Raw genomic sequence first — 24872 nt, 5'->3', positions numbered from 1 at the left:
CATGGACTGAATAACAAATTATGCAATACTCTATTTTCCAAACAACTTTTGGCAACATAGGATAGCATGCTTATATTTCAAATTGGGTTATTAAACATAATACTCCAATAAGCATGTCTCACAATATTTTAGTGGAATATTCGGAATTGAAATGCAGTATAATGTACATCATATAGGGAAAATAAGTATTAACATAACATTACAATTCTTATAAACTATCGGGAACTAAGGATAGACAAGGAAAGTCAGACAATACAAATCGCAGGTGAGAATAACAATGAACACAGTAATTTTTTAGATAAATATTGCTATTTTATTGCAAGAAAACTCAACCCAAATCACATAATATTTAGTGACGGGAGTTGGAACAATACAGAATGAGAAGCTTTATATTGTCCAATATGGCTTAGCCACTGAATTAATCATTACCGGTAATTCTATATGGACTCCCGTTTAATAAGACAATGTGATGATACAAGTGGAAGATTTGAAATTGTTCATATGAAAATTAGCTAATTAATATGCATAATTTATATAAGCAACTACAGAAAGATTGTTTGAATTTTGCAACTAGAAGTACCCCTAGTATCATATTTGCTCATTTTACAAGATATTAAGTTGCAACATTAAGGAAGAAACGTAACTACCGTAGATATGCAAATTAAGGTTTTTTCAAAATAGAAATCTGAATTTCATATGAATTGAACAACTGGTTCCTGAGATGACGATGGATCGAAATGTACACAAGTGAAGAGGGGTGGGGGAAAACATTCCACATTGGCGCGCCTAATGCGAGGTGGTATAGAAGTGTAGACTTGTCTGATTTTTCACTTTTGACCATGCATGACATGTGGTAAGTTTAATGTATAGTGTATCTAGGACTAGAAGCTTCAGAAAACAATATGTCTATTTTTAAGTCATGTAACAGTTTCAAATCGAAAATGAGATGACATTACCATCTTGGCACTCTTACTAAATGATAATAGTCAGTTTTCACCATTTAATTGATTGAACAGCAAAAACAATGAATGGATGACTTGCACTGTACAATGGATGAGTAGATGATATGAACATAGATTGATTTCAGCAAATTCAGCAGTGTGTATCACATGTGTATTTATACATGCTTAACAACAAGGAATAGACAGTTATATTGGTATCTGTGATTGATGTAAACCATGATCAACTCAACTATCAAGTGATCATAATAAAAGTAAGTCTTTAATATTAATCTGTTGGACATGGACAGTTCTCCCATTGACTAAGTGATCAGAACCAGCTGAAATTTAACAAGTTCACGGCAAGCCAGTTGGTGATTCCAATGTAAACTCAGAATGCTAGAACTAATAATTTGCATTTGTTAAAATGGGACAAATTAATCGTACATATATTTGCAAGTACGAGTACTACTACTACTTGTACCAGAGAAGCGTGTTGCAGATAAGTAATAAATTAACCGCAGAATATAGAATCTCAATTGTAGAAATAGACGTGAAACAGAAGAAAAACTTGCAATATGATAATTGTACACCTTGATAAACTAAAATACAAATAAACCACTGCACTGTTTGTTAAAATGGCCATATTGCCAAAGGTGGGAAAGCAAAAATACATAACAGTATTAACTTTGATCAATAGCACAAAAAAATGAAATTTAAAGCAGACCAGTATGAACTGTCAAGATTATTGCAAGTGACAGATCAATATGGACACTATTATGCTCAAAATTTATGCGGCAAATATTATGCCTTAAATGATTATTCACAAAAAATCTTAATATACAACCAGGTTTTAAATTGTCATACATCAAGTCACGTGACCATCCAAATAAGGTTGAATGCTACAAAATGCTGCCCATATATGGTAAGAAAGTCAAATCACTATCCATATAAGGTTGAATGCTACAAAATGTTGCCCATATATGGTAAGAAAGTCAAATCACTATCTATATAAGGTTGAATGCTACAAAATGTTGCCCATATATGGTAAGAAAGTCAATTCACTATCCATACAAGGTTGAATCCTACAAAATGTTGCCGATATATGATAAACAAGCAGCCTATCGGCTGAGATAGCTCCGCTGTTAGCAATGCACATTTCAATTAAAGAACTGAAGACATCATTAGAAAATGAACAATATGTATAGTATCAAAGCAATCGGACTTACAGTTTTTAACAAGAAGTCGAAAATATCACTTTCTACCAAATATGACAAAAATATTCACCAAAATTAGAGAATTGAAGATATCATCACGAAATGAACAAATCTGAGGAAGGTCTACATGTAGTACCTATATATGTAATATCAAAGCAATTGAACTTTTGGTTTTTAACAAGAAGTCGAAAATATCACTTTTTACCAAAAATTACAAAAATATTCACCAAAATTAGAGAATTGAAGATATCATCACAAAATGAACAATCTAAGAGAAGTTCACATGTAGTACCTATATATGTAATATCAAAGCAATCGGACTTACAGTTTTTAACAAGAAGTCGAAAATATCACTTTTTGCCAAAAATGACAAAAATATTCACCAAAATTAAAGAATCGAAGATATCATCACGAATTGAACAAATCTGAGAAAGGTCTACATGTAGCATCTATATATGTAATATCAAAGCAATTGAACTATTGGTTTTTAACAAGAAGTCGAAAATATCACTTTTTACCAAAAATTACAAAAATATTCACCAAAATTAGAGAATTGAAGATATCATCACGAAATGAACAAATCTGAGAGAGGTACACATGTAGTACCTATATATGTAGTATCATAGCAATTGGACTTTTGGTTTTTAACAAGAAGTCGAAAATATCACTTTTTACCAAAAATTACAAAAATATTCACCAAAATTAGAGAATTGAAGATATCATTACAAAATGAACAAATCTAAGAGAGGTTCACATGTAGTACCTATATATGTAATATCAAAGCAATTGCACTTGCGGTTTTTAAAAAGAAGTCGAAAATATCACTTTTTACCAAAAATGACAAAAATATTCACCAAAATTAGAGAATTGAAGATATCAACATGAAATGAACAAATATAAGAGAGGTCTACCCAAGGTACATATACACCAATTATCAAAGCATTCAGGCTTGTAGTTTTCAAGAAGAAGTAGAAAAAGTAAAACATTGACACGGACGACGGACAATCACTCATATGATAAGCTCCGCTCGACAAAGTCGACAGCGGAGCTAAAAAGTTAAATCACTATCCATATAAATGTAGTAAGTTAAATCTGAAATCTGTACAATATACACATCACATATTACCTGTACTGAACTCAGTACATGACAAACTGCCTGTGTATGACAAGGTGTATGCTATGTGTAAAATGATAACATTTATAATGTTATTAAATAAAAGGGAAAATCAACAATAATTTTAGTTGAATACATTTCTTATCCACCAAATGAAAAAGTTTAAGATAAAACTTAACAGAAAAAAACATTAATAAAAGCACCGAAAAATGTTGATAAAATCCATTTTTTAAGTTGTGTTTCAGTTAAATCTCCTACAAGTTTATCTCACAAGTGCTCATGAAATTTTGTATGCATAGAAACAAACTTCCTAAACACTTTGTGTTGCTATAAATCATTTCTATATTATCATATACCATTCCATTGCAACAACTTATTCAAAAATAATGTAAACGTAGCAAAGTGTAAATTTTGACAAAATGTAGATATGAAAGGTTATAATTCAAATTAGAATATGCTTCTGTAGTAAAGCAAATTATGGGAGGGGCACTGATATGCACTTACAATAATTTGTACCGGTAATATAAAAGACCTGTGAAATAATACAATCTAGGATCTCTATTTCGTAATCTGAATTGGATTTCTATCACTGTAAATTAAAACGCCAGTAGTCACTCAGTGTGCATTTCATTACAGTAAATAACTATTGTATATGTCACATGGAACCCACATGAAATGAGAAACATGATGACTATGGCGATTTAAATTGGCAATATGGACAAAAACATATATTTTTTTTTTAATATTGATGTTTGATACTCCATACTCAAATCGGATTATGATTTAATATGGGCTAAAATTTTGCAAAACACACATCAGTATTTGATGGATCAAAACCACTAATTGCATGTGCAGTGATTGTACATAATATAACAAGCGGTGCACATGCATATTAGAAAATGTCATTATTTCATTGAACGAATACTCTGATGTGTGCTACAAGAACAGAGTTTTCGGTTATAAATCATAACCCAATGTATTCTTGAACTTACAGTATCGAACAATATTAAAAACAAAAAATGCATGTTTTCGTCCATATTGCATAATAACTCGTTAACACAGAAAATTGCTATTCAAATCTATCTGCGACAAACAGTCGCTGGCACCACAATTTCAACAACAAAAAAATACAACAAAAATAGTAATATAAACTGCCGAGGTAATAAGCAGGCAGTAGCATGAAACAAGCGGCACCAATTTAATGTAATTAACTAATACAAACTATCTTTCAAGCAACAGTGGTATAATATTTGAAAAAATACACCCCCCAAAAAAACAAGCAGTTTATTGTAGGCGTTCTAGGGAACTAATGCCCAAATTTTTGGAATATTAAAATCAAACAGCAGCTACGGTAATCACTCATAGAGTCATGGTCATGCCACACTTGAGCAAAATTTGAATTTGTAAACAAAGATTTCTCCACAACTTAATGCACTTTTATCTGGTTGCGATGTGCATTAAATACTGACTTTATGACTCCTTGGAGTCCTTCAAAGCAATATATAATCATTTCAGGAACTACCTGCGATAGGTAAACTGAGTCATTTTTTTTTTGTATTCATATTTTTTTGTGCAACGATCATTAGTTGCTATCTTTGTAAATTTGGGACTCATATCTTGTGCATGTGTGGCACGATCCAACCACCATCACCAAGATCTTGACAAACAAGAGTACAAGTTATTCCAATGAATAACAAGTTACTTTCAATGAACATCTTGCTGCATTGAATAATTTATTCATAATAGCCAGCTGTATAACATGATTTACTATGGTTATTTTCCACACATCTGCAGTTTGGGAGTAACTAGAAATATCCTTATTGAAATACAATGCAAATACTAGGCAGGATCTGCTAGATTTCATTAATTTTTTTTTCTACTACCTTCACGTTTTTTATAACATGAAAGAATTATTGCAAACTTCCACTTAAAAATATAATATTCTTAATTCCCAATAAAAAACTGATATTTGGGAATCCGTGAAAACGAAAAGTTGTAAAATTAACTCATGTTTGGTAAACAGCTGCTAGGAATCAGACAAATGACAATCGTAACATATTAACATGATTCTAGAAAACTACAAAATAATCAAAACTACAGTCAATTTTTGTGACGATGGTCTGTTCAATCCAAAAACATATACTACATAACTCAAAGAGGAAATCAATAATGATGCATCTCTTCATCCACAGTTTGCTCCGTCGACTGCCTAATTTCACAACTATCTGCTAAATGAGCAGACTATGATCAACTGGTACAAATATAACATCATTCGGTTCAACATAACATTTCAATAAACACTTTTTTTGCTGACCTTCATTTGGATCCTGGCGATATCTTAAATCACTGATTGCTTACTGCAATGTTTTCGTTGGCACTTTTTCAAATTAATTTCTTAATGATATTCGGTAAAGATCATTTCCCTGTGATTCTATCAGCGCCTGATTTTCTTGAAATCACCCGTGTTGAGTCTTGGCCTTGGTAAATCTCCAAACATTTCAGTTCCATCATGGACACTTTGGGCCAACGCTTTCATATTGGCGACCATTTTATCTGGTTCTGGTGCAGGCACCTGTTGAGAAAAATAAGCAAATCAATATGGGCCTGGTCTCCATTTATATTTGGTGGGATTAACATTGAGAATACAAAGTTATGTCTCGTCTCTGAAGCTTCTGTAAACAATGGTTAAGAAAGCATGAAGAGAAATAAACATGGCGCCAGCCAGCAATTTTAAAATCAGAAACCCACTATTTATTTTACTCGTACATACCAAGTTTGAATAAAATTAGCCCAGGCATCAATGAGAAACAGTTGATATGTTACAAATGTGATTTTTATGACTGCTAGTTGGTAAAATTTCAAAAAAGAAAAAAAAAATACTTGAAACCAATTCTGTAGAGCATGAATGAGTAACGGGTAGAACATTTGTACATTCAAAAAAATTATCACAAATCACAACAAACGATAATAACCCACCATAAGCGATGTCAATTCCCAATTTGCATAAACAAATCACCCAGGTGTGCCTGAGGTATGATTGATGACATTTTTAAATGCTGATTTTTGGGACAAAATAGGCAAACAAACCAAAAAATTAAAAGACATGCATATGTTTATATTAATATATACACCATTATGAATTGTCTTAGCACCAACTTTGCTAGAACCAAGTTGTCCTGCTTATTAATTCACTCACTGCTTATAAATCACAAGTCATAATCAAAGAAAGCTTAGAAAGAACTCCCATGTGCCGAGAGTATTGGAGACACATTAAATATAATTCGAAATTACTTAGCTGAAAACTAATTATGCAAATCAGAAAATTAATATGACCAGATTTGAGTGTAAAACTAATGAGGTCTGCGCAATGTAACAGAAAATCTATGTCTCCAAGTTTAATTGAAATGTGATTAGAACCAAAAAATTATGAATTATTATGCTTATTAGGGAATTAATATGAACAGATTTTTACCCCAAACTAATTAGGTTTGTACAATGTCCTAGAGCATCTTTGTACTAAGTTTCATTGAAATGGAATAATTAGTACCGTGAAAACTCCAAAATTTCGACCCCTCTAAAAATTCGATTGGCTATTTATTTGCCGGGTTTCGGTGTTTTATTTACCTCCAAATTTTCGACTCCACTAAAAATTGCCGACTCATTCTTATTCGAAAATTGCGACCAGTTTTAGTTTTCCCCCAAACGAAAAAAAAACCCGATGTGAGCGTTCAAACGGGACCTTCCTCGAAGGCATGAATCCGGGTTTCTGATTGACTGAGAGATTTTTATTTTATTGGTAACGAAAATATATTCTAAATAAACGAAGTTTCAAATAAAAACGAACACAAAAATCTCGGCATGCTGCGTTTCTGAATTGTTGATTATTACTGTACTCAGTAGTGATTATAATAATGTACACAAAATAAATTTGTTGAATGGTTATGAAATACAAATAAAAGTCAACTAAGTTTCATCGTAAGCGAATGATTCCGGTCTCGTATAAACGTTTGATGCTGTAGGATATCCGCCATGTTCTCTTAGGTCAAATAGGTCAAATCGCTAATTAACCAATCAAAAAGCTGGATGATGCCAACGTGTTCAAATTACCATAGCTTATTTAAATATGTTAATGTTATTGAACGCAATGCGAAGAGATTGATGTTGTAGTACGATATTTTGGCTTGGATTTTGATGCGAAAACGGCATGATTTTTTTTTAAATAAAAAAATTAGTTGTTTTTAAAAAATAAACTGGTCATCTGAAGAATAATTTAACATTGTTCACATTGATAACAGCTCATTCTCGAAAGGAAGCTTACCCGCTCACGCTAGTCACGATAAAAATCATACACGTGTACTCTTGAATAGACAGACGTCAATGACTACGGTAAAACTTAGACTCTATTTTAGCCGGCAGGATTGATTGAAATGTCCGAAAAATGACGCCAAAATACACCTTAAAAGTCCCATTTTATTTTCTTAAATCCCATTTTATTTTTTAATCCAAGGGCGAATTTACGGCAGAATTTGGTCCCTCAAATAAGGGACACGTGAGCTTTGATTCTAACCGGATACATTGCACTGGGTCGGGGAGATAGTTTGCTAAACTTCCATGTATCTTTTGTCCAATGGGTACCTGTACTTCGAACATTCGCAAGTTTTCCTAGGTAGTGCGAGACAGCTTTGTCTTTTGACCTATTAGTTTTGTGCTGACCTCTTCTGCGCGTCTTGATGTTTTGTTTTGCTTGTCATAATACTCACTGATTGATGACTTTGTTTAGATTTTGAGTTACAACTCGGCCACGACTCTAAAAACATGTCACATTTCTAACGCCAATTATTTAAAACCGGTCGAAATTTTGGAGTTTTTACGGTACTTTAGATATCAGTGTGAAAGCTTAAAATTGGTTAATTATGCAAATTAGGTAATTAATATGTACAGATTGTAACCCACAATTATTCAGGTCTGTCTATTGTCCTACAGCATCCATGTATATTCATTGATATGTGATGTATAGTACCTGAGATATCAGTGTGAAAGTTGGTTAATTATGCAAATTAGGTGATTAATATGCACAAATATTTACCGGAAACTAATTGGGTCTGCATAATTCTAGATTCATTGAAATGTAAATGATTAGTACTTTAGATATCAGTAGAAAAGCTGAAAATTAATTATGCAAATTAGGTAATTAATATGCACAATTATTTACCCTAAAACTAATCAGGTCTCTGCATAGTCCTAAAGGATCTATGTACCAAGTTTCATTGAAATGCGATGATTAGTACTTGAGATACCCATGGAAAAGCTGAAAATTAACTAATTATGCAAATTAGGTGATTAATATGCACAAATATTTATCGAAAACAATCAATCTCTGCATAGTCCTTGAGTATGTAAGTACCAAGTTTCATTGAAATGTAATGCTAACTACTTATATCAAATGCTGAAAATTAATTAATTATGCAAATTAGGTAATTAATATGTACTGATATTACCATAAAAACTATCAGGTCTGTGCAGTGTCGTATGACATCTATGTACCAAGTTTCATTTGAAATGTGATGATTAGTACTTGAGATATCAGTGGAAAAACCGAAAATTGACTAATCATTATGCAAATTAGGTAATTAGTATCCACGGATTATTACCAAAAACTAATCAAAACCTAGCATTAGTTCAGAGCATCTATGTACCAAGTTTCATCAAAATCCAATGAGTGGTTGTTTAGATATCAGTGGAACAGTCATGGAACCACTAAAAAATAGCTAATTATCATGTAAATTAGGTAATTAATATGCACGGATTTTTACCAAAAATTAATCAAATCTGCGCATATGTTCAGAGCATCTATGTACCAAGTTTCATCAAAATCCAATGAGTGGTTCTTTAGATATCAGTGGAACAGTCATAGAACAGCTAAAAATTAGCTAATTATCATGCAAATTAGGTAATTAACGAGCATGGATTTTTACCAAAACCTAATCAAATCTGCGCATTGGCCCAGAGCATCTATGCACCAAGTTTCATCAAAAACCGATGTATGGTTCTTGAGATAGCAGTGGAACAGTCGGACACACATACACACACACATACACACATACACACATACAGACACACTAACTGCAAAGACTCCCATTTTGTGCTTCGCACATGGGAGTCAAAAACATCAGTTCACTGGTTATCTGACACAAGAGGGCGCTGCTCAGCTACTCCACTATGGTACACTACTCACCCTCTCATCATCCTCGTCGAATGATCTACTATTCTCTCTGTTCCACATCGGCATACTGATAGGTACAGACTGTGCATACTGCTGAGATACGGGCCGCGGTCTCTGAGATATATGACGATGGTGGTGTTGATAGTGATGATGATGACTTACCAATGACTCTTCATTCAATGAGTTATCTGAAATATGGATTAAGTAATAAAGTAAACCAACTAGAACAATAAACTAAAAACCTGTTTATACTCAACATTAAGTGAAAACCTGTCTATACTGAACATTAAGTGAAAACCTGTCTATACTGAAGGTCTCACTGTGCACATGTACAAGTTAAGATACATGTCTAAATTAATGTGATTAAAACATTAAAGATCTTACCATCTGTTTCATCATCGTCAGATTCAAAGAACGGTTCACAGTCTTGTGAGAATCCATCCAAATCAAACAGAGCTGTAACAAAAGTAAAGTTTGTTATTTCTAAACATGTGATATTGATAATATCCTCTTTGTTTTCTGAAAATTGAATATAAATGTATGTATTTTTCTGCTCAGGAAATTAGGGTCTTGCAAGCATAATTTCACACTCATTGGATTATACATTGGGTGAATAAAAACATTCCAATCATACAACAAAAATAATGATCTAAGAAGGCCGTGCCAGAGGGCTAGAGATTAGAGTGCCTTTGAAATGCCTGCTATTGTCTGGCCCAAAATCTTTTATTGGTACATCAATATTATTTTTTATGTTATTAAGTACAAAACACATTTTTAAAGTGAAAAAATGGCTTTCAGCAAATTTCCACTCATGTACTTTTTCCCCCTCGAGAAGAAGAGTGGACCATAAAGAACACAGTATCAAGTTTACCATATAGGGTTGGATAAGATATGAAATATGTAACTTCTGGCATAACTGGTTGCCAAAATCGAAATCAATCAGCATACTGCACATTCACAGTCACTTGTATGGTGGTCAATAAAGTGTGTTGAAGTGCCAACATCTATTGCCACGAAACTATGTCTATGTTTTCCAAGTTTGATGGAATCTGGGTCTAAAGTGCAAAATAATATTTGGAGATACTTACTATCCACATCCATACTTCTAGCTTGTCTTGATAGCGTAGTAGGACTCTTCTGACTATCGCTGTCAGACTCCAACTATGTAAAGCGAATAAACTAATGTGGCAATATCAGTTCTGACAATAATACATTATTGATCTCAGTAGCTAAACACAAAAGCAAATGTCTAGAATATAGAAGTGCTACAAATGTGTTGAAAGACATAACTTTTATAAATACCTGACTGTCTGGTGGCGTAGCTCTTGTCATAACTGGCATTATGCTTAGTTCACCATATTCTGGTCTTTTAGTGGGAGGGGATTGCACTACAAATGGAGAGAGGAATCAAAGAAATGGACATAGTTTAGTTATCCTGAATTGGCTGGTGAAAACAAAAACAAATACGTAAAATGTAAAAGTATCCCAAGATATACATTTGTATGACCTATGTTCGAAGTTTCAATTGATTGGTAAGTCAAGTCTGAGATACAGGTGCAAATATTGTAAGTTCTTGAGTTTTGACTTTGTCCAAATGAAGACTAAACATGTTGAAATACATAAAGTTGGATGAGAAAGTTGTATAAAGCTTGACACGGATGTATATGTGTCGTCTTGAAGTAAGTAAAGAAAATATTGATTTACCTATGGGTGAAGAACCTAGAATGGCTCTAGAAGGTGAAGATATTGAGGATTCTATCATGGCTTCTGATAAGGATTCTTTTAACTTCCATTCCTCTCTCTCAAATACCATTCTACAAAGATAAAGGTTATCATGAAAATGAGTTATTGTTCAGCTTGCATGGTAAACCACAATATATTGCACAGAAATGCAAACTAGACAAACATCAGTGAATTCATGGATGATGACACAATAACACTTTATTGCTATTGTATCAATTTAACAATAAAATAATAAATGTACATTATAAACAAGCAGCCTATCAAAGCAATCGGACTTACAGTTTTTAACAAGAAGTCGAAAATATCACTTTTTACCAAAAATTACAAAAATATTCACCAAAATAAATTAATTAGAGAATTGAAGATATCATCACAAAACGAACAAATCTGAGAGAGGTCCACATGTAGTACCTATATATGTAATATCAAAGCAATCGGACTTACAGTTTTCAACAAGAAGTCGAAAATATCACTTTTTACCAAAAATGACAAAAATATTCACCAAAATTAGAGAATTGAAGATATCATCACAAAATGAACAAATCTGAGAGAGGTCCACATGTAGTACCTATATATGTAATATCAAAGCAATCAGACTTGCGGTTTTTAACAAGAAGTCCAAAATATCACTTTTTACCAAAAATTACAACAATATTCACCAAAATTAGAGAATTGAAGATATCATCACGAAATAAACAAATCTGAGAGAGGTCCACATGTAGTACCTATATATGTAGTATCAAAGCAATTGGACTTGCGGTTTTTAACAAGAAGTCGAAAATATCAGTTTTTACCAAAAATGACAAAAATATTCACCAAAATTAGAGAATTGAAGATATCATCACGAAATGAACAAATCTGAGAGAGGTCCACATGTAGTACCTATATATGTAGTATCAAAGCAATTGGACTTGCGGTTTTTAACAAGAAGTCGAAAGTATCAGTTTTTACCAAAAATGACAAAAATAATCACCAAAATTAAAGAATTAAAGATATCATTACAAAATTAACAAATCTGAGAGAGGTCCACATGTAGTACCTATAGATGTAATATCAAAGCAATTGCACTTGCGGTTTTTAACAAGAAGTCGAAAATATCAGTTTTTACCAAAAATGACAAAAATATTCACCAAAATTAGAGAATTAAAGATATCAACATGAAATGAACAAACCTAAGAGAGGTCTACCCAAGGTACATATACACCAAGTATCAAAGCATTTAGGCTTGTAGTTTTCAAGAAGAAGTCGAAAAAGTAAAACATTGACACGGACGACGGACAATCACTCATATGATAAGCTCCGCTCGACAAAGTCGACAGCGGAGCTAAAAATTATATATACTATTATATATTGCGAATACTGTATTTGTTCTATTAGAAACACATATAAACCCAAAATTACATTTTTTTTGTATACTGTATCATAGAAACATTATTTTGACTATAGAATCTGCAATTTACAAAAGTGCATGCAGTACTTAATACGGTCGGGTCGGTATATGCATCACGTGTCTGTTAAATCACAATGGTGCATTCAAACAAGCAATAACATAATTCATTTCATTTTAAATGACTTACCCGATCAGTGCATTTTTTTCCCTGTACGCTTTCTTTTGAAAATTCATATACATTTGTTTCTGCTGCTCCGTGTATTGTCTAGAAATGAGAAAGATACATAATGTCACCAAGGTCAAAAGGTGTAGCTTGGAAGCTTGAACAACTGATGGATATAGTACAACTGATATCTCTTTGAATACCGGTAGTTGTTTTCTGCTATCAGGTTTGTAAGGTAAAGAATATATATTCTGGCACTTTCAAAATGTGGTGGAGGAGGGTAGTTACTAGCATTGTTGCTCAATGTTGGCCATAATTGAACTGTTTTTGAACTGTACCAGGATGTGTTACTTTTTTAAGGGTTATGCATAAGACATATGTGTACAGTCAAACCTGTGTATAGTGACCACCCACAGGACCTTCATTAAAAGGTGGTCTTTATATACAAGTTTGAACATTATTTTTTATGGATCAACAATTCATACATTATATTAGTCCAGAAAACAATATGGTACTGTAATGCATTTAATAAAAACTGAAATCAAAGAAGAAACAGAAATTTAAAATTGCTTTATTTTGGTTGCTGAACAAAGGCGAGGGAGTAAGTATTAAGGAGTAAGGTGGTCACATAAGCAGGTGGTTTTATACACAGGTTATATACGCTATGTTTTTCAACTGCCTGAGTATGGTATTTATATAGAGGTGGACATTAATACAGGTTTGACTGTACTACAAACCCATTTCCTGTCATAAACAAACATGACAAAAATCAGCCAGAATCAAAGTCACACACTGACACAAATCAAGTAAAATATTGCAGCTCAGCAGTTTCACTGGCCACTGTATTTTGAGAACAATTTTGATATAATAAGCTTAATAAATATTTTATAAATAAATACTTTTTTACATGTTTGGTTGACATGACGACAGCCCACCTTCCTATGCCAAACCAACATTACAAATCAGAATCAATACAATTACATATCTCATATTGATAATTACCGTATTCTCTCTTCCATAGCTGCTTTCTCTTTGGCTAAATATGTAGTCATCTGTTGCTGTAAACTGTTAACAGTCATTTTCACTTTGTCATGGTTACTCGTTACTGGATGACCTGGTACATGAATAATTGTGAATGGTAGTGTTAGCACTCTATGAAAACACTTACATTCATGAAATATAATTATTACGGCACATTTGGTAGTGATTTAAAACAAAAATACCAAAGTCAGTGGTTAATGTTTCTGAATCTAAAATAAAACATAAACCTTTAAAAGTTACCACTCATTCTTAAGCTTTGGAACACTAATCAAATGCAAAACCAGCTGAAAATTTTCGAAAATCTGAATGTTTTATGGAGTGAATAAGTGGGCAAATTCAGACCAGCAAATATTTCATGTGATAGTCAAAGAACCATAATAAAACTAAAGGATGCATTTCATAGGACAAATTTAAAACAAGTCATTGAAAATGACACAGTCCCCGTTAAGTTCTCTTTGTGCTCGTCATATTAAAGCGGAGGGGTTGTCGCGAGCGTGTCCTTGAAACTTGAGTTCCAAGTGGCGTATACAACAGATTGTTTATTTACATCAAAACACGTGTTTCGTGTCATAGTAATATGGCCAAAATAAAAACAGCCGTTATTCAGCCATCTTTGATCTGATTATGAAACACACTGATATGTATGATGTATGTACCAAATACGAATGAAAATGGTACATAAATTGTGGAAATATAGTAGTAAGGCCAAAAAGTTAGATGGCTGTCAATCGGCCATCCTTGACCAGATTTTGAAACAAATTGTCATGGACATGTATAAGGTACATGTATGTGCCAAATTTGAATGAAAACTGACAGAGCACGTCCAAGATACTGCATAAAAAACAAAAACAAGATGCCTGCCAGTCGACCATCTTTGATCCAATTGCGAAATAAATAGTCATGGACATGTATCCTATCATCTATAATCTATGTACCAAGTTTGAATGACAACTGACAAAGCATGTCCAAAATACAACATTTTCAAAAAACAAGATGGCTGCCAGTCGGCCATTTTGAATCAAATTGCTAAACCACTGCATGTGCATATGTCCCACATAAGGTACTAGGCACATGCAAAGAATGAACGGAATCAGTCCACAGGATTCTGAAATATGACGTTGGATAGACTGACGCACGGACAGACGGACGGTCGGAGGGACAGACTCAGGAACTCACGGACGGTCAGGGACATGTATCCTAACATGTATGATCTATGTACTAAATTTGAATGAAAACTGACAAAACATGTCCAAAATACGACATTTTCAAAAAACAAGATGGCTGCCAGTCGACCATCTTTGATCCAATTGTGAAATAAATCATCATGGACATGTATCCTAACATGTATAATCTATGTACCAAGTTTGAATGAAAACTGACAAAGCATGTCCAAAATACAACATTTTCAAAAAACAAGATGGCTGCCAGTCGGCCATTTTGAATCAAATTGCTAAACCACTGCATGTGCATATGTCCCACATAAAGTACTAGGCACATGCAAAGAATGAACGGAATCGGTCCAGGGGATTCTGAGATATGACTCCGGACGGACGCACGGACACACGGACACACGGACGGACGGAGACCGAATTATAAGTTACTAATTACAGCAGCAATAATCGCCACAGCAAATAACTTTATCACAGGGCTCAAACTTAACACTAGCGCAAGGAACGATTGACCATCACTATTTCTGTTATCAGATACTCCACCATTATCATAATTCTATTTTATTTTATTTTATTTTTTTTGGAGAAAGCATGACACACTTTTACAATGCAACACTCACCCATTGCACCTGACTTATCTTCGTCATTATAGAAACTGACCAACCTATATAGGTCGGAATATCTATCCGATTTTTGAAGTTTAGCTATCTCCTCAGCATTGCTCTGTAAAGATCAAAGTGAGTCTTAGTATTCATCGCTGTTTCATATATGAGATATAGAATAAACTTAGCAGTACCACAAGCATTGATTTTAATTATAGATGTACCCATGATGCAGTGTTTTCATGGCAGTGTACATGTCTGATGACATCTCATCATACTCAATAAAAGAGTACCGGTAATTTGTTGTTTACAGACTCAATTATGCAAAGTTTTATCTAATTACAGTCAGAAATGAGATGTGATGGTGAGGTCTTATTTCAATTATGTCAGCTTTAAGACTAGTGGGCAGTGGTTTGTTAACTGAAAAACACTAGTGACCTGTGATTATTTTAGCCCAGAGACTCTGCTGTTAAACTTTGCATAGCTGCCCGTAATCACCGCCCAGTGAAACGAACACAGAAATCGGTGCGAGTCTAAATGGCGAATACGGGTGGTATGAAGCTAATTGGACAACTGACACAAACAACATTAAGTCAAAGCATCCCCACGTGATCCTGGTTTCAATTTCGAAAGAGACAGAAAAGGAAGTACGGAGGAGCCTGAACGTAAATATAATTTACATAATTGCACGCATTTTGCACATGTGACGTAGTGAGTGCGGTTAAAAATAATAGCCAACCACAGTCCCCTGTCAAAATTTTATGGATCGCCCTGTCTTATCTTGTTACTGAGCGACGGCGACTGCTGCCACGACCACATTCTGCTAATTTGAATAATTCAATTTGAATTTTCAGGCGAGTTTTACTGGACGTTGGTTAGAATAAACCCAATGACCAGACTCTGGGCTATGATAATTTTTGCTTCTATTGATTTTGCTGGAGCTGAATATTATTATTTTTTGGCAAGAACCGATTACATGTGGCTTCAGAAACATTTTTATCATGTTTTTCTTGAAACAGTTAACCGAAACACCAACAGTATCTTCTATGGAAATATAATTGGTGGTTTGGAAGCAATCTAGAGAATTTCAGGCTTACCATCATTGATGTAGACACTAAAACTCTGTCCATGCCTTTTGTAGCATGTAAAGCATAGGATGATAATTTACAATTGAGACATTGATGGATGATCCAGTCTGCTACTTGATATTCTTCAACTAAACAGCTTTGTTCCTGCAAAGAAGCAGACAACATTTGATTTACAGTGTTAAATCAATTTGATCAGCAACTGTGCAGTGAGAAAAAAACATTAAACACATGCTGGTTTGTGAGGCAGAAATATATAGGACAGTTACATACTGCATTATGGATATGTGGAACCTTGTTGTTTTGGATGCTAACATTGTACTGACAGTTTAATCACTGACAAGTAGTAAGATTAATAATACTGAAAAAGAAAAACACAAAATCTCTCAACAAATGACCCTTTAAGAGAATTCACTAAAACAATCGTCTCCGCCGTAAAAAAATCAGTGAATCATATGGTAAGTTTGATGTGTATAGAAGACTCATTTTACTAGCAGGATATCTATGTACATCATCATTGATCTGCATGGACTTGTCAACACCATGAATTAAAACTTGAAAAAAAAAAAAAAAAATTTTGACAATGAATTTACAACTACAAAGATGTTTGAAATTCAGTCTCAGTTGTGATGTACTTCATGTACTGCAAGAATAACACAATAAATATAATTGCAAGTGTTTTCCACCAATCAACACATCAATTTGACATAATTTATCATTGCTAAATCTAGGAGTAATGACATGGAAAGGTTAATTACAAAGGCCATCGAGTCAAACTAGTGGTGACATGTTTGTTTATCACTGGCTAACTGGCAAGGCTATATGCGTATTGCAAAACACAGTGAATGAAATTAGTCAATGCTATTATAGCAAGCATTGAATTGAATATGAAGGCAATATGTAGTAATCAATCAATCTATGTCTATCTAGCCTTGTAAAAAAACAAAAACAAACATGTTATGATTTAGAAAGGAGGGGGTTGAGTGGGAGAAGGTGTTAATTCTGCAGTGATGAGCACAATATATTTCTATTGGTTTTCAAAATGAAATGATTTCACTAAAGGTATATCTCAATTTAATAGAGAATTTTAAAACTGCTGTCAAGAATTACTTAGAAATATATAATTGCTCTTTTGATTTGCATATTCATATGCAAATTTAAGCATCATGATAATTAAATGTCCATACATAGTAACTGATAATTAGAAGCTGAAAACAGTATTTTTGTTGGTTACACATGATATGGCTGGCTGAAAAAATGCATTTTACTGGTATTTGCATAAATAAATAATTCTTGAACATGGAACAATTACTTTTATTGAAACAACGCCAGGTTATATACACATTCAAATATAACAGTATATTTAAATTTATTGGAATTATATAATAGTTAATGCAATTTTTTTAAAACATGTTTTTCAATGTCCAACTCATGAAGACTGGTCAAGACATGTTGCTACATTCACTCTAGTTTTTACTGCTTAAATTTACTTGTTTTCAACAAGTTTTACATTGTATCAGTGTAAGGTTACATACAGGTAATTACTATGAAGTTTTAAATAGAACACACAGTATTAGATAATGCATACTGCAATGTGATGTTTGAATGCTCTAGGGCTCCAACTCCAAAGCTGCATAGATCACACACTGTCATCACTGTTAAATCTTTTTATTATAGTAGTTAATGAAGCAAACATCCTGTTTTTGGACCAACATCTTCCAAAGCTCACACGCTACAAAAGTTGACTAGTATGTCCTGTGTATTGTTCTGTTGTATTTTCAAATACACAATAAGCAAGACCACTCTTCAATTTAAATTTAAAGGTAAACTTCAATAGACAGGAACATGCTTCTTCAATATAGAGCATATGATTATTAAAATCAATATTCAAACAGACATTGGGGAATATTCTTAATGTGGCCAATTATATAGATGAAACAAAATTAGACATGGGCCTTTTAACTGGTAATCATGGCCAACAACAAAATAAAATAAAGTTTTAAAACATAATATAAACCAACCTAGTTTTAAGAGATCACTTCACAACGGCCATAAACAAAACAGGTTTCTTTGTTTGATATATAATTTAAGGCTAAAGTGTCAACAAATCACAATGAATAGGTTGGTTTTACTATTCGAGAATATAAATGTACAACCAACTATCAAGACTGAGTCAGTGTGTATTGCTAGTCTGTCATCAAAGTGTTTACTATTATTTTTCTTACTTTACAATGTATCAGCTAGCTGCCATCATTGACCTGCTATTTTTTGACAATGTGTTGACTACTTGTATACAAACAGTAAATCGCTTAAATTTCATGCGAGACAAATTTAAACAAAATTGGTGAAACAGTGAACATTGTGAAATTTTGTAGCAGTGAAAACGGCTCTGAGACTGGGGACCTACTACACAGAGTGTCAGTTAATATTGCGAAATTTGGTTCAGTGCTTCTGACCTGGAACTGATCATCATAAGAATTTCAGAAACCCCACGAGACTTCACATTTTACAAGTATTCATTTATAGTAAATATCAAAATATACATACCTTTGTGATTCCACCAAGATCTAGTACTACTAGTGCAACATCTTTACTGAAGAATTCATCTTTAAGGTGTTCTCCAGAGAGTCCTAAAGATGATCTATCCAATGGCTTAAGTTCACTTTCTTTAACATGGACACTGACATTCAAACAATTGCAAGTTAGTCTAACCATGATGACTGGCAATGTATGAACCTGGAAGAAAAAATCACAAGTATTTTCACTTGTATCATTGGGAGACAATAAACCGAGAACCATTCTTAGCAAAAAAGATTCAGAAAGCGATAGGCCTCAAAGGACTCAGCATTTCTGTTCCTGCGTTTGGGGAAAACAACCGAAACTTGAAAAGAAATAGTGCTTTAAACTTTATTAATTGAATACCTTGACTAATTTTGCACGGTGTGTAACCATGGAAAATTTTGCATAAAAATAGTGTTAATGACAAATAAGGTTTCAGTAAAAGTTCTCATAATGAGTTGTTGCTGACAGGGCAGAAATTCAAAACTTATCTAGCTACTTAAAATGATTTGACAGAATTAGAAAAGTCCTTTAGAAATGTTACTGAAAACATGTTTTTAAAAACCATACAAGACATCAACTAGAATAAAGCAAGAATCAATATAGTGATAAATACTAGTGCACAGTTCTTTACCTGGTGCCAAGTCTCTTGTAGAGAAGCCTGGATGTCTATGTGATACCAACTTTTGATGGAATGAGATTCTCATCAAGCTGAAAGTGCTTTTAAAGCACCATCATTAGACATTTAAATAGAATGGCCAATCAGAATCCGTACAGGTTCATTGTATGCATATTGGTATGCAGTATAGTCTGTTCATGTAAAGTCAATCACCTCAATACGGCTAACAATACCCCCCCCCACCTCTTTCAAAGGGACAAACAGAGTTCAGTTCTTGACCTCCTGTTCAAATAAGAATAGTTTTCACAAGAAATAATTTTAATTGTTTTCAATTCAGAACAGTATGTGTAAACCTCTCTGCACTGAAAAATGACCCAATGCATTGAAGACCTCACTATTTCTTTCTTACTACACCACAAACTTTTAGCTATGGTCATAGCTAGAGATGAAACATTTGAAATTGGGGAGAGGAATGTTTGAAAACAAAGTGGCATACTGAATCTGTGTCAAATGAACTTGCATGATATAGTCACATGTGAAACAAAATATCACATCCATGTTTTAGTACACAATGTATAAACCTCTCAATAATTGCACTTGTATTCAACTTTAGAATGCAAAATAAATTCCATTCCTATTTTCAGATAAGTTGTTGATGTGGCTAGAGCAACAAAGGTAATTTAGTTGTAATAATAGATGGTGAATACTGGTACTTGATGATAAATCAGCAAAAATAAAACAGTTACATTTGCTGTAACACAAGTAATATTCAAGTGAAATAACTAATCATGGGCTGCCAATCATGTTAATTTGCTTGAAGTACACTAGAGAACCAGACTAGTATTTAAGTAAAATTTGTCATTCATTTGTTTGAAGTTTTAGACAGAAATTGCATGATATTTTGTTATATGATATTTCACTAGTGCAAAACAAACAATATCAAAGAAAGCTTAGAAAGAACTCCCATGTGCTGAGAGTATTGGAGACACATTAAATATAATTTGAAATTACTTAGCTGAAAACTAATTATGCAAATTAGAAAATTAACATGAACGGATTTGATTGTAAAACTAATGAGGTCTGCGCAATGTAACAAAAACTCTATGTACCAAGTTTAATTGAAATATGATTAGAACCAAAAAAATATGAATTATTATGCTAATTAGGGAAATAATATGAACAGAGTTTTACCCCAAACTAATTAGGTTTGTACATTGTCCTAGAGCATCTTTGTACTAAGTTTCATTAAAATGGAAATTAGTACTTTAGATATCTGTGTGAAAGCTTAAAATTGGTTAATTATGCAAATTGGGTAATTAATATGTACAGATTTTAACCCACAATTATCCAGGTCTGTCTATTGTCCTACAGCATCCATGTATAAACATTCATTGATATGTGATAATTAGTACCTGAGATATCAGTGTGAAAGTTGGAAATTGGTTAATTATGCAAATTAGGTGATTAATATGCACAAATATTTACCAAAAACTAATTGGGTCTCTGCATAATTTTAGATTCATTGAAATGTGATGATTAGTACATGTACTTTAGATATCAGTAGAAAAGCTGAAAATTAATTATGCAAATTAGGTAATTAATATGCACAATTATTTACCCTGAAACAAACAATCTCTGCATAGTCCTTGAGTATGTAAGTACCAAGTTTCATTGAAATGTAATGCTCACTACTTATATCAAAAGCTGAAAATTAATTAATTATGCAAATTAGGTAATTATATGTACTGATATTACCATAAAAACTATCAGGTCTGTGCAGTGTCATATGACATCTATGTACCAAGTTTCATTGAAATGTGATGATTAGTACTTGAGATATCAGTGGAAAAACCGAAAATTGACTAATCATTATGCAAATTAGGTAATTAGTATCCACGGATTATTACCAAAAACTAATCAAAACCTAGCATTAGTTCAGAGCATTTATGTACCAAGTTTCATCAAAATCCAATGAGTGGTTGTTTAGATATCAGTGGAACAGTCATGGAACCACTAAAAAATAGCTAATTATCATGCAAATTAGGTAATTAATATGCACGGATTTTTACCAAAAACTAATCAAATCTGCGCATATGTTCAGAGCATCTATGTACCAAGTTTCATCAAAATCCAATGAGTAGTTCTTTAGATATCAGTGGAACAGTCATAGAACAGCTAAAAATTAGCTAATTATCATGCAAATTAGGTAATTAACGAGCATGGATTTTTACCAAAACCTATTCAAATCTGCGCATTGGCCCAGAGCATCTATGCACAAAGTTTCATCAAAAACCGATGTATGGTTCTTGAGATAGCAGTGGAAAAGTCGGACACATATACACACATACATGTACACACACACACTAACTGCAAAGACTCCCATTTTGTGCTTCGCACATGGGAGTCAAAAACTTACATTAACTTTATTTGCCAGTTACATGTATACATGCAGCTAGTCTTTGTAAGGATAGCCTTGCCACTTTGTCCATGGAATTATGTCTGAAGGACTAAATCCAGACCCCTAAACTCAAGGTGCACACCAAGCTACTATTGTTTAGTACAATGGTCAGTGCACAAGTGACAAACTTTTCCTACCCATGTGGATCACCTAGTTGGTCAGCAAGAGGTCAGAGTCACTGACCGGCTGATGATATCACTGAGTTCATGTTGTTGTGTATCCCTGGATAACATATAGTCAAAACAGCTGTGTAGTGGAATATCTTGGAATTATTATTAAATAAAAGTTGAAGAACCTCAAGTCTCTAATATTTTGTTCATATCAGAAGAAACTATTGTGATGGAGTAATATCTTGTCACGGTTGATGTCAGAATGATTGTACAATTTAGCATAACCTACATTACATCGAACATTACATTATCAATTACTAGTACAAAGCAAAAAATAACTTACGTTAAACCAATTTGCCAGTTTATGGATGCAGTATTTATAAGGATTACTTTGCCACTTTGTCCATGGGTATATGTCTGAAGGTATATCCCCCAGGTTCACGGTGCACATTCACAAGACATTCAGTGCACATGTGACAAGTTTTTCCTGCCCATGTGAATCACCTCAAATGGGGTCAGATCACTGACCCTCTTATAACCTTACAAGTTCATGAAGTTCATGTTGTGTTTCCCTGGATATCATATAGCCACAACAACTGTGTAGTTGAATATTCTGGAATACCGGGGTACTGTGCAGATCAGTTAAATGTCACATGAAGATGAAGAACTTCATGATTCTAATAATATACACATGTAGTTCTAAAATCAGAAGGAAATATTAACTGTGAAAGAGCATTATCTTGTCAGAGTTAATCTCAGAATGATATAAATAGTTGTACCATAACCATCAAACATTTAATATTGTAGAATGGAAGTGATTTATAAACAGGGTCACAAAAATCAGGTTAGGGATTAGTTAGGGTTAGTTTATCATGTTTCTGAGGTTTCCGTGATCACTTCCTTGAGGTTTTTTAGATCTGTTTCCAGCAGTTAACTCTATGATTAATTAAATGTGTTGATACAATGTTTAAGTTCATTTGATGTTTTTTTTACAGATCAAGTTGATGTTTTGAATGACAAGAATATCTATAGCCGCCAGGACTTTCTTCATTCCAGAAAATTGAGATTAAGAAATTTAATGCAGATGTAAAAAGGTGGGCCATTTTAAATCCAGGGTGATAGGGTGTGGGGGGTTTGGTTGTGTCTGGAAGATTGAATATATATGTTACGTTACCCAATGTGGACAGATTAGAACCCAATTACAGAACGCTTATTCAAATCATTTACAGTTGATAGACATGTACTAGACATAACGGTAAAGTTGGATTAGTTGCCAACAAATGTAAACGCTCATTGAAGTATCAACATGCCATTGTTTATACCTGAGTAAAATATTGATATTTGACTCAAATCAAGCGACCACAAACTGAACTCAGATTGGCAACCACATGTGAACTGTACATATACTATATAGTTTAGTGAGTCAAGGACAGATTTTGCATGTGATCCTCCAAGCAAGTTCATGTGATATACTTCAACCATGTTTTGTCACACTGAAACCATTCATGGAGTCAACAAACAAAAACAATGCTAGAAGCTGAATCAGATCATGTGATCGACATTGTGCATGAACAAGTGGTTTCATGCATACTCAACATAATAATGGAACTAACTATATGAATGGAAGCATTGAGGAGGTAGCCTTGACATCCCAGCAACTCCTACAGGCAGGCAGGCAGGATTGTTGCTCGTCAACATCTATTGATGCTTTGTATGCAAGATGAGTGAAAATGGAGCAAATTATTTATTAGAAAAAGTGCCATACATAGCAAAAAAATTCATGCTATTACAATGAGAGACTGGTGCATATAATCATCAATTTGCTTGTCAGGGTGTACTAATGTAGTACTGTCAACTCCATTGCAGAGGAACCTGAAGCAAATTTTCATAAATTTGTTGTTTCATATATAAGTGATGCGCAGACTTGAATAGTTTTTGATTGAAATCTGTGCATATTAATTACATAATTTGCATATTAATTGACCATGCATTTACTCTATTAGAAGCACATGTGCTTACTGTAAAAATAAAGGAAAAAGTATATGGTCAAAAAAAGACATATTTCAATGATTTTGCATTCAATAAATACAATGCTTTTTATGTGTAAAAGATGTGCTTTCTAAATAGTGAAAACAATATTCCTCTGTTGTTCTTTATGCCTTCAATACCTTCAGCACACAGAAGTTCTTTCTAAGCTTTCTTTGATTAGTTTATCCTGTTTGTCTATGTGTGTGTTCCACGATAAACATTGTATGTCAATGGTTCCACTGATATCCCAATAACAGTCAAATCCAAATTTCAATGAAATTTAGTATATGTATGCTTTAAAATTGGGGCATAGGTCAAATAGTAACACAAATTTCAATCGATATCTCTCTATCGATTGGGTATAAAATAAGTATAGCTTGACGTAGTACTGGTATGATAGTTTTTAGTTAAAT

The 24872-nt window shown here is 33.3% G+C and overlaps 1 protein-coding gene across 3 annotated transcripts in view; it reads right to left on the bottom strand.

Annotated features, from left to right (window-relative positions):
• Nucleotides 1–290: 290 nt before the first annotated feature.
• The window catches only part of LOC100379062 (uncharacterized), a 29225-nt gene continuing 4643 nt past the window's right edge, over nt 291–24872 (bottom strand). For 2 of the 3 annotated variants that reach the window (XM_085499856.1, XM_085499857.1), the window contains exons 2-12: nt 19233–19421; nt 16698–16832; nt 15619–15721; nt 13791–13902; nt 12813–12890; nt 11197–11306; nt 10795–10880; nt 10581–10653; nt 9877–9948; nt 9505–9680; nt 291–5841 (exon numbers count right to left, since the gene is read on the bottom strand). In XM_085499856.1, coding sequence (XP_085355982.1) covers nt 5704–5841; nt 9505–9680; nt 9877–9948; nt 10581–10653; nt 10795–10880; nt 11197–11306; nt 12813–12890; nt 13791–13902; nt 15619–15721; nt 16698–16832; nt 19233–19400 — 1251 coding nt within the window. In that variant the 5' untranslated portion in view covers nt 19401–19421 and the 3' untranslated portion in view covers nt 291–5703. Of the gene's footprint in view, nt 5842–9504; nt 9681–9876; nt 9949–10580; nt 10654–10794; nt 10881–11196; nt 11307–12812; nt 12891–13790; nt 13903–15618; nt 15722–16697; nt 16833–19232; nt 19422–19878; nt 19932–24872 lie in introns of those variants that run through there. The other variant, XM_006818231.3, reaches the window with a different exon arrangement.

This window comes from Saccoglossus kowalevskii, chromosome 1 (genome assembly GCF_978046115.1).
Source record: "Saccoglossus kowalevskii chromosome 1, keSacKowa6.1, whole genome shotgun sequence".
In the NCBI taxonomy this organism is placed as follows: domain Eukaryota; kingdom Metazoa; phylum Hemichordata; class Enteropneusta; family Harrimaniidae; genus Saccoglossus; species Saccoglossus kowalevskii.
The sequence above is the reverse complement of the archived record's forward strand: the minus strand, read 5'-3'. Positions and strand labels throughout refer to the sequence as shown.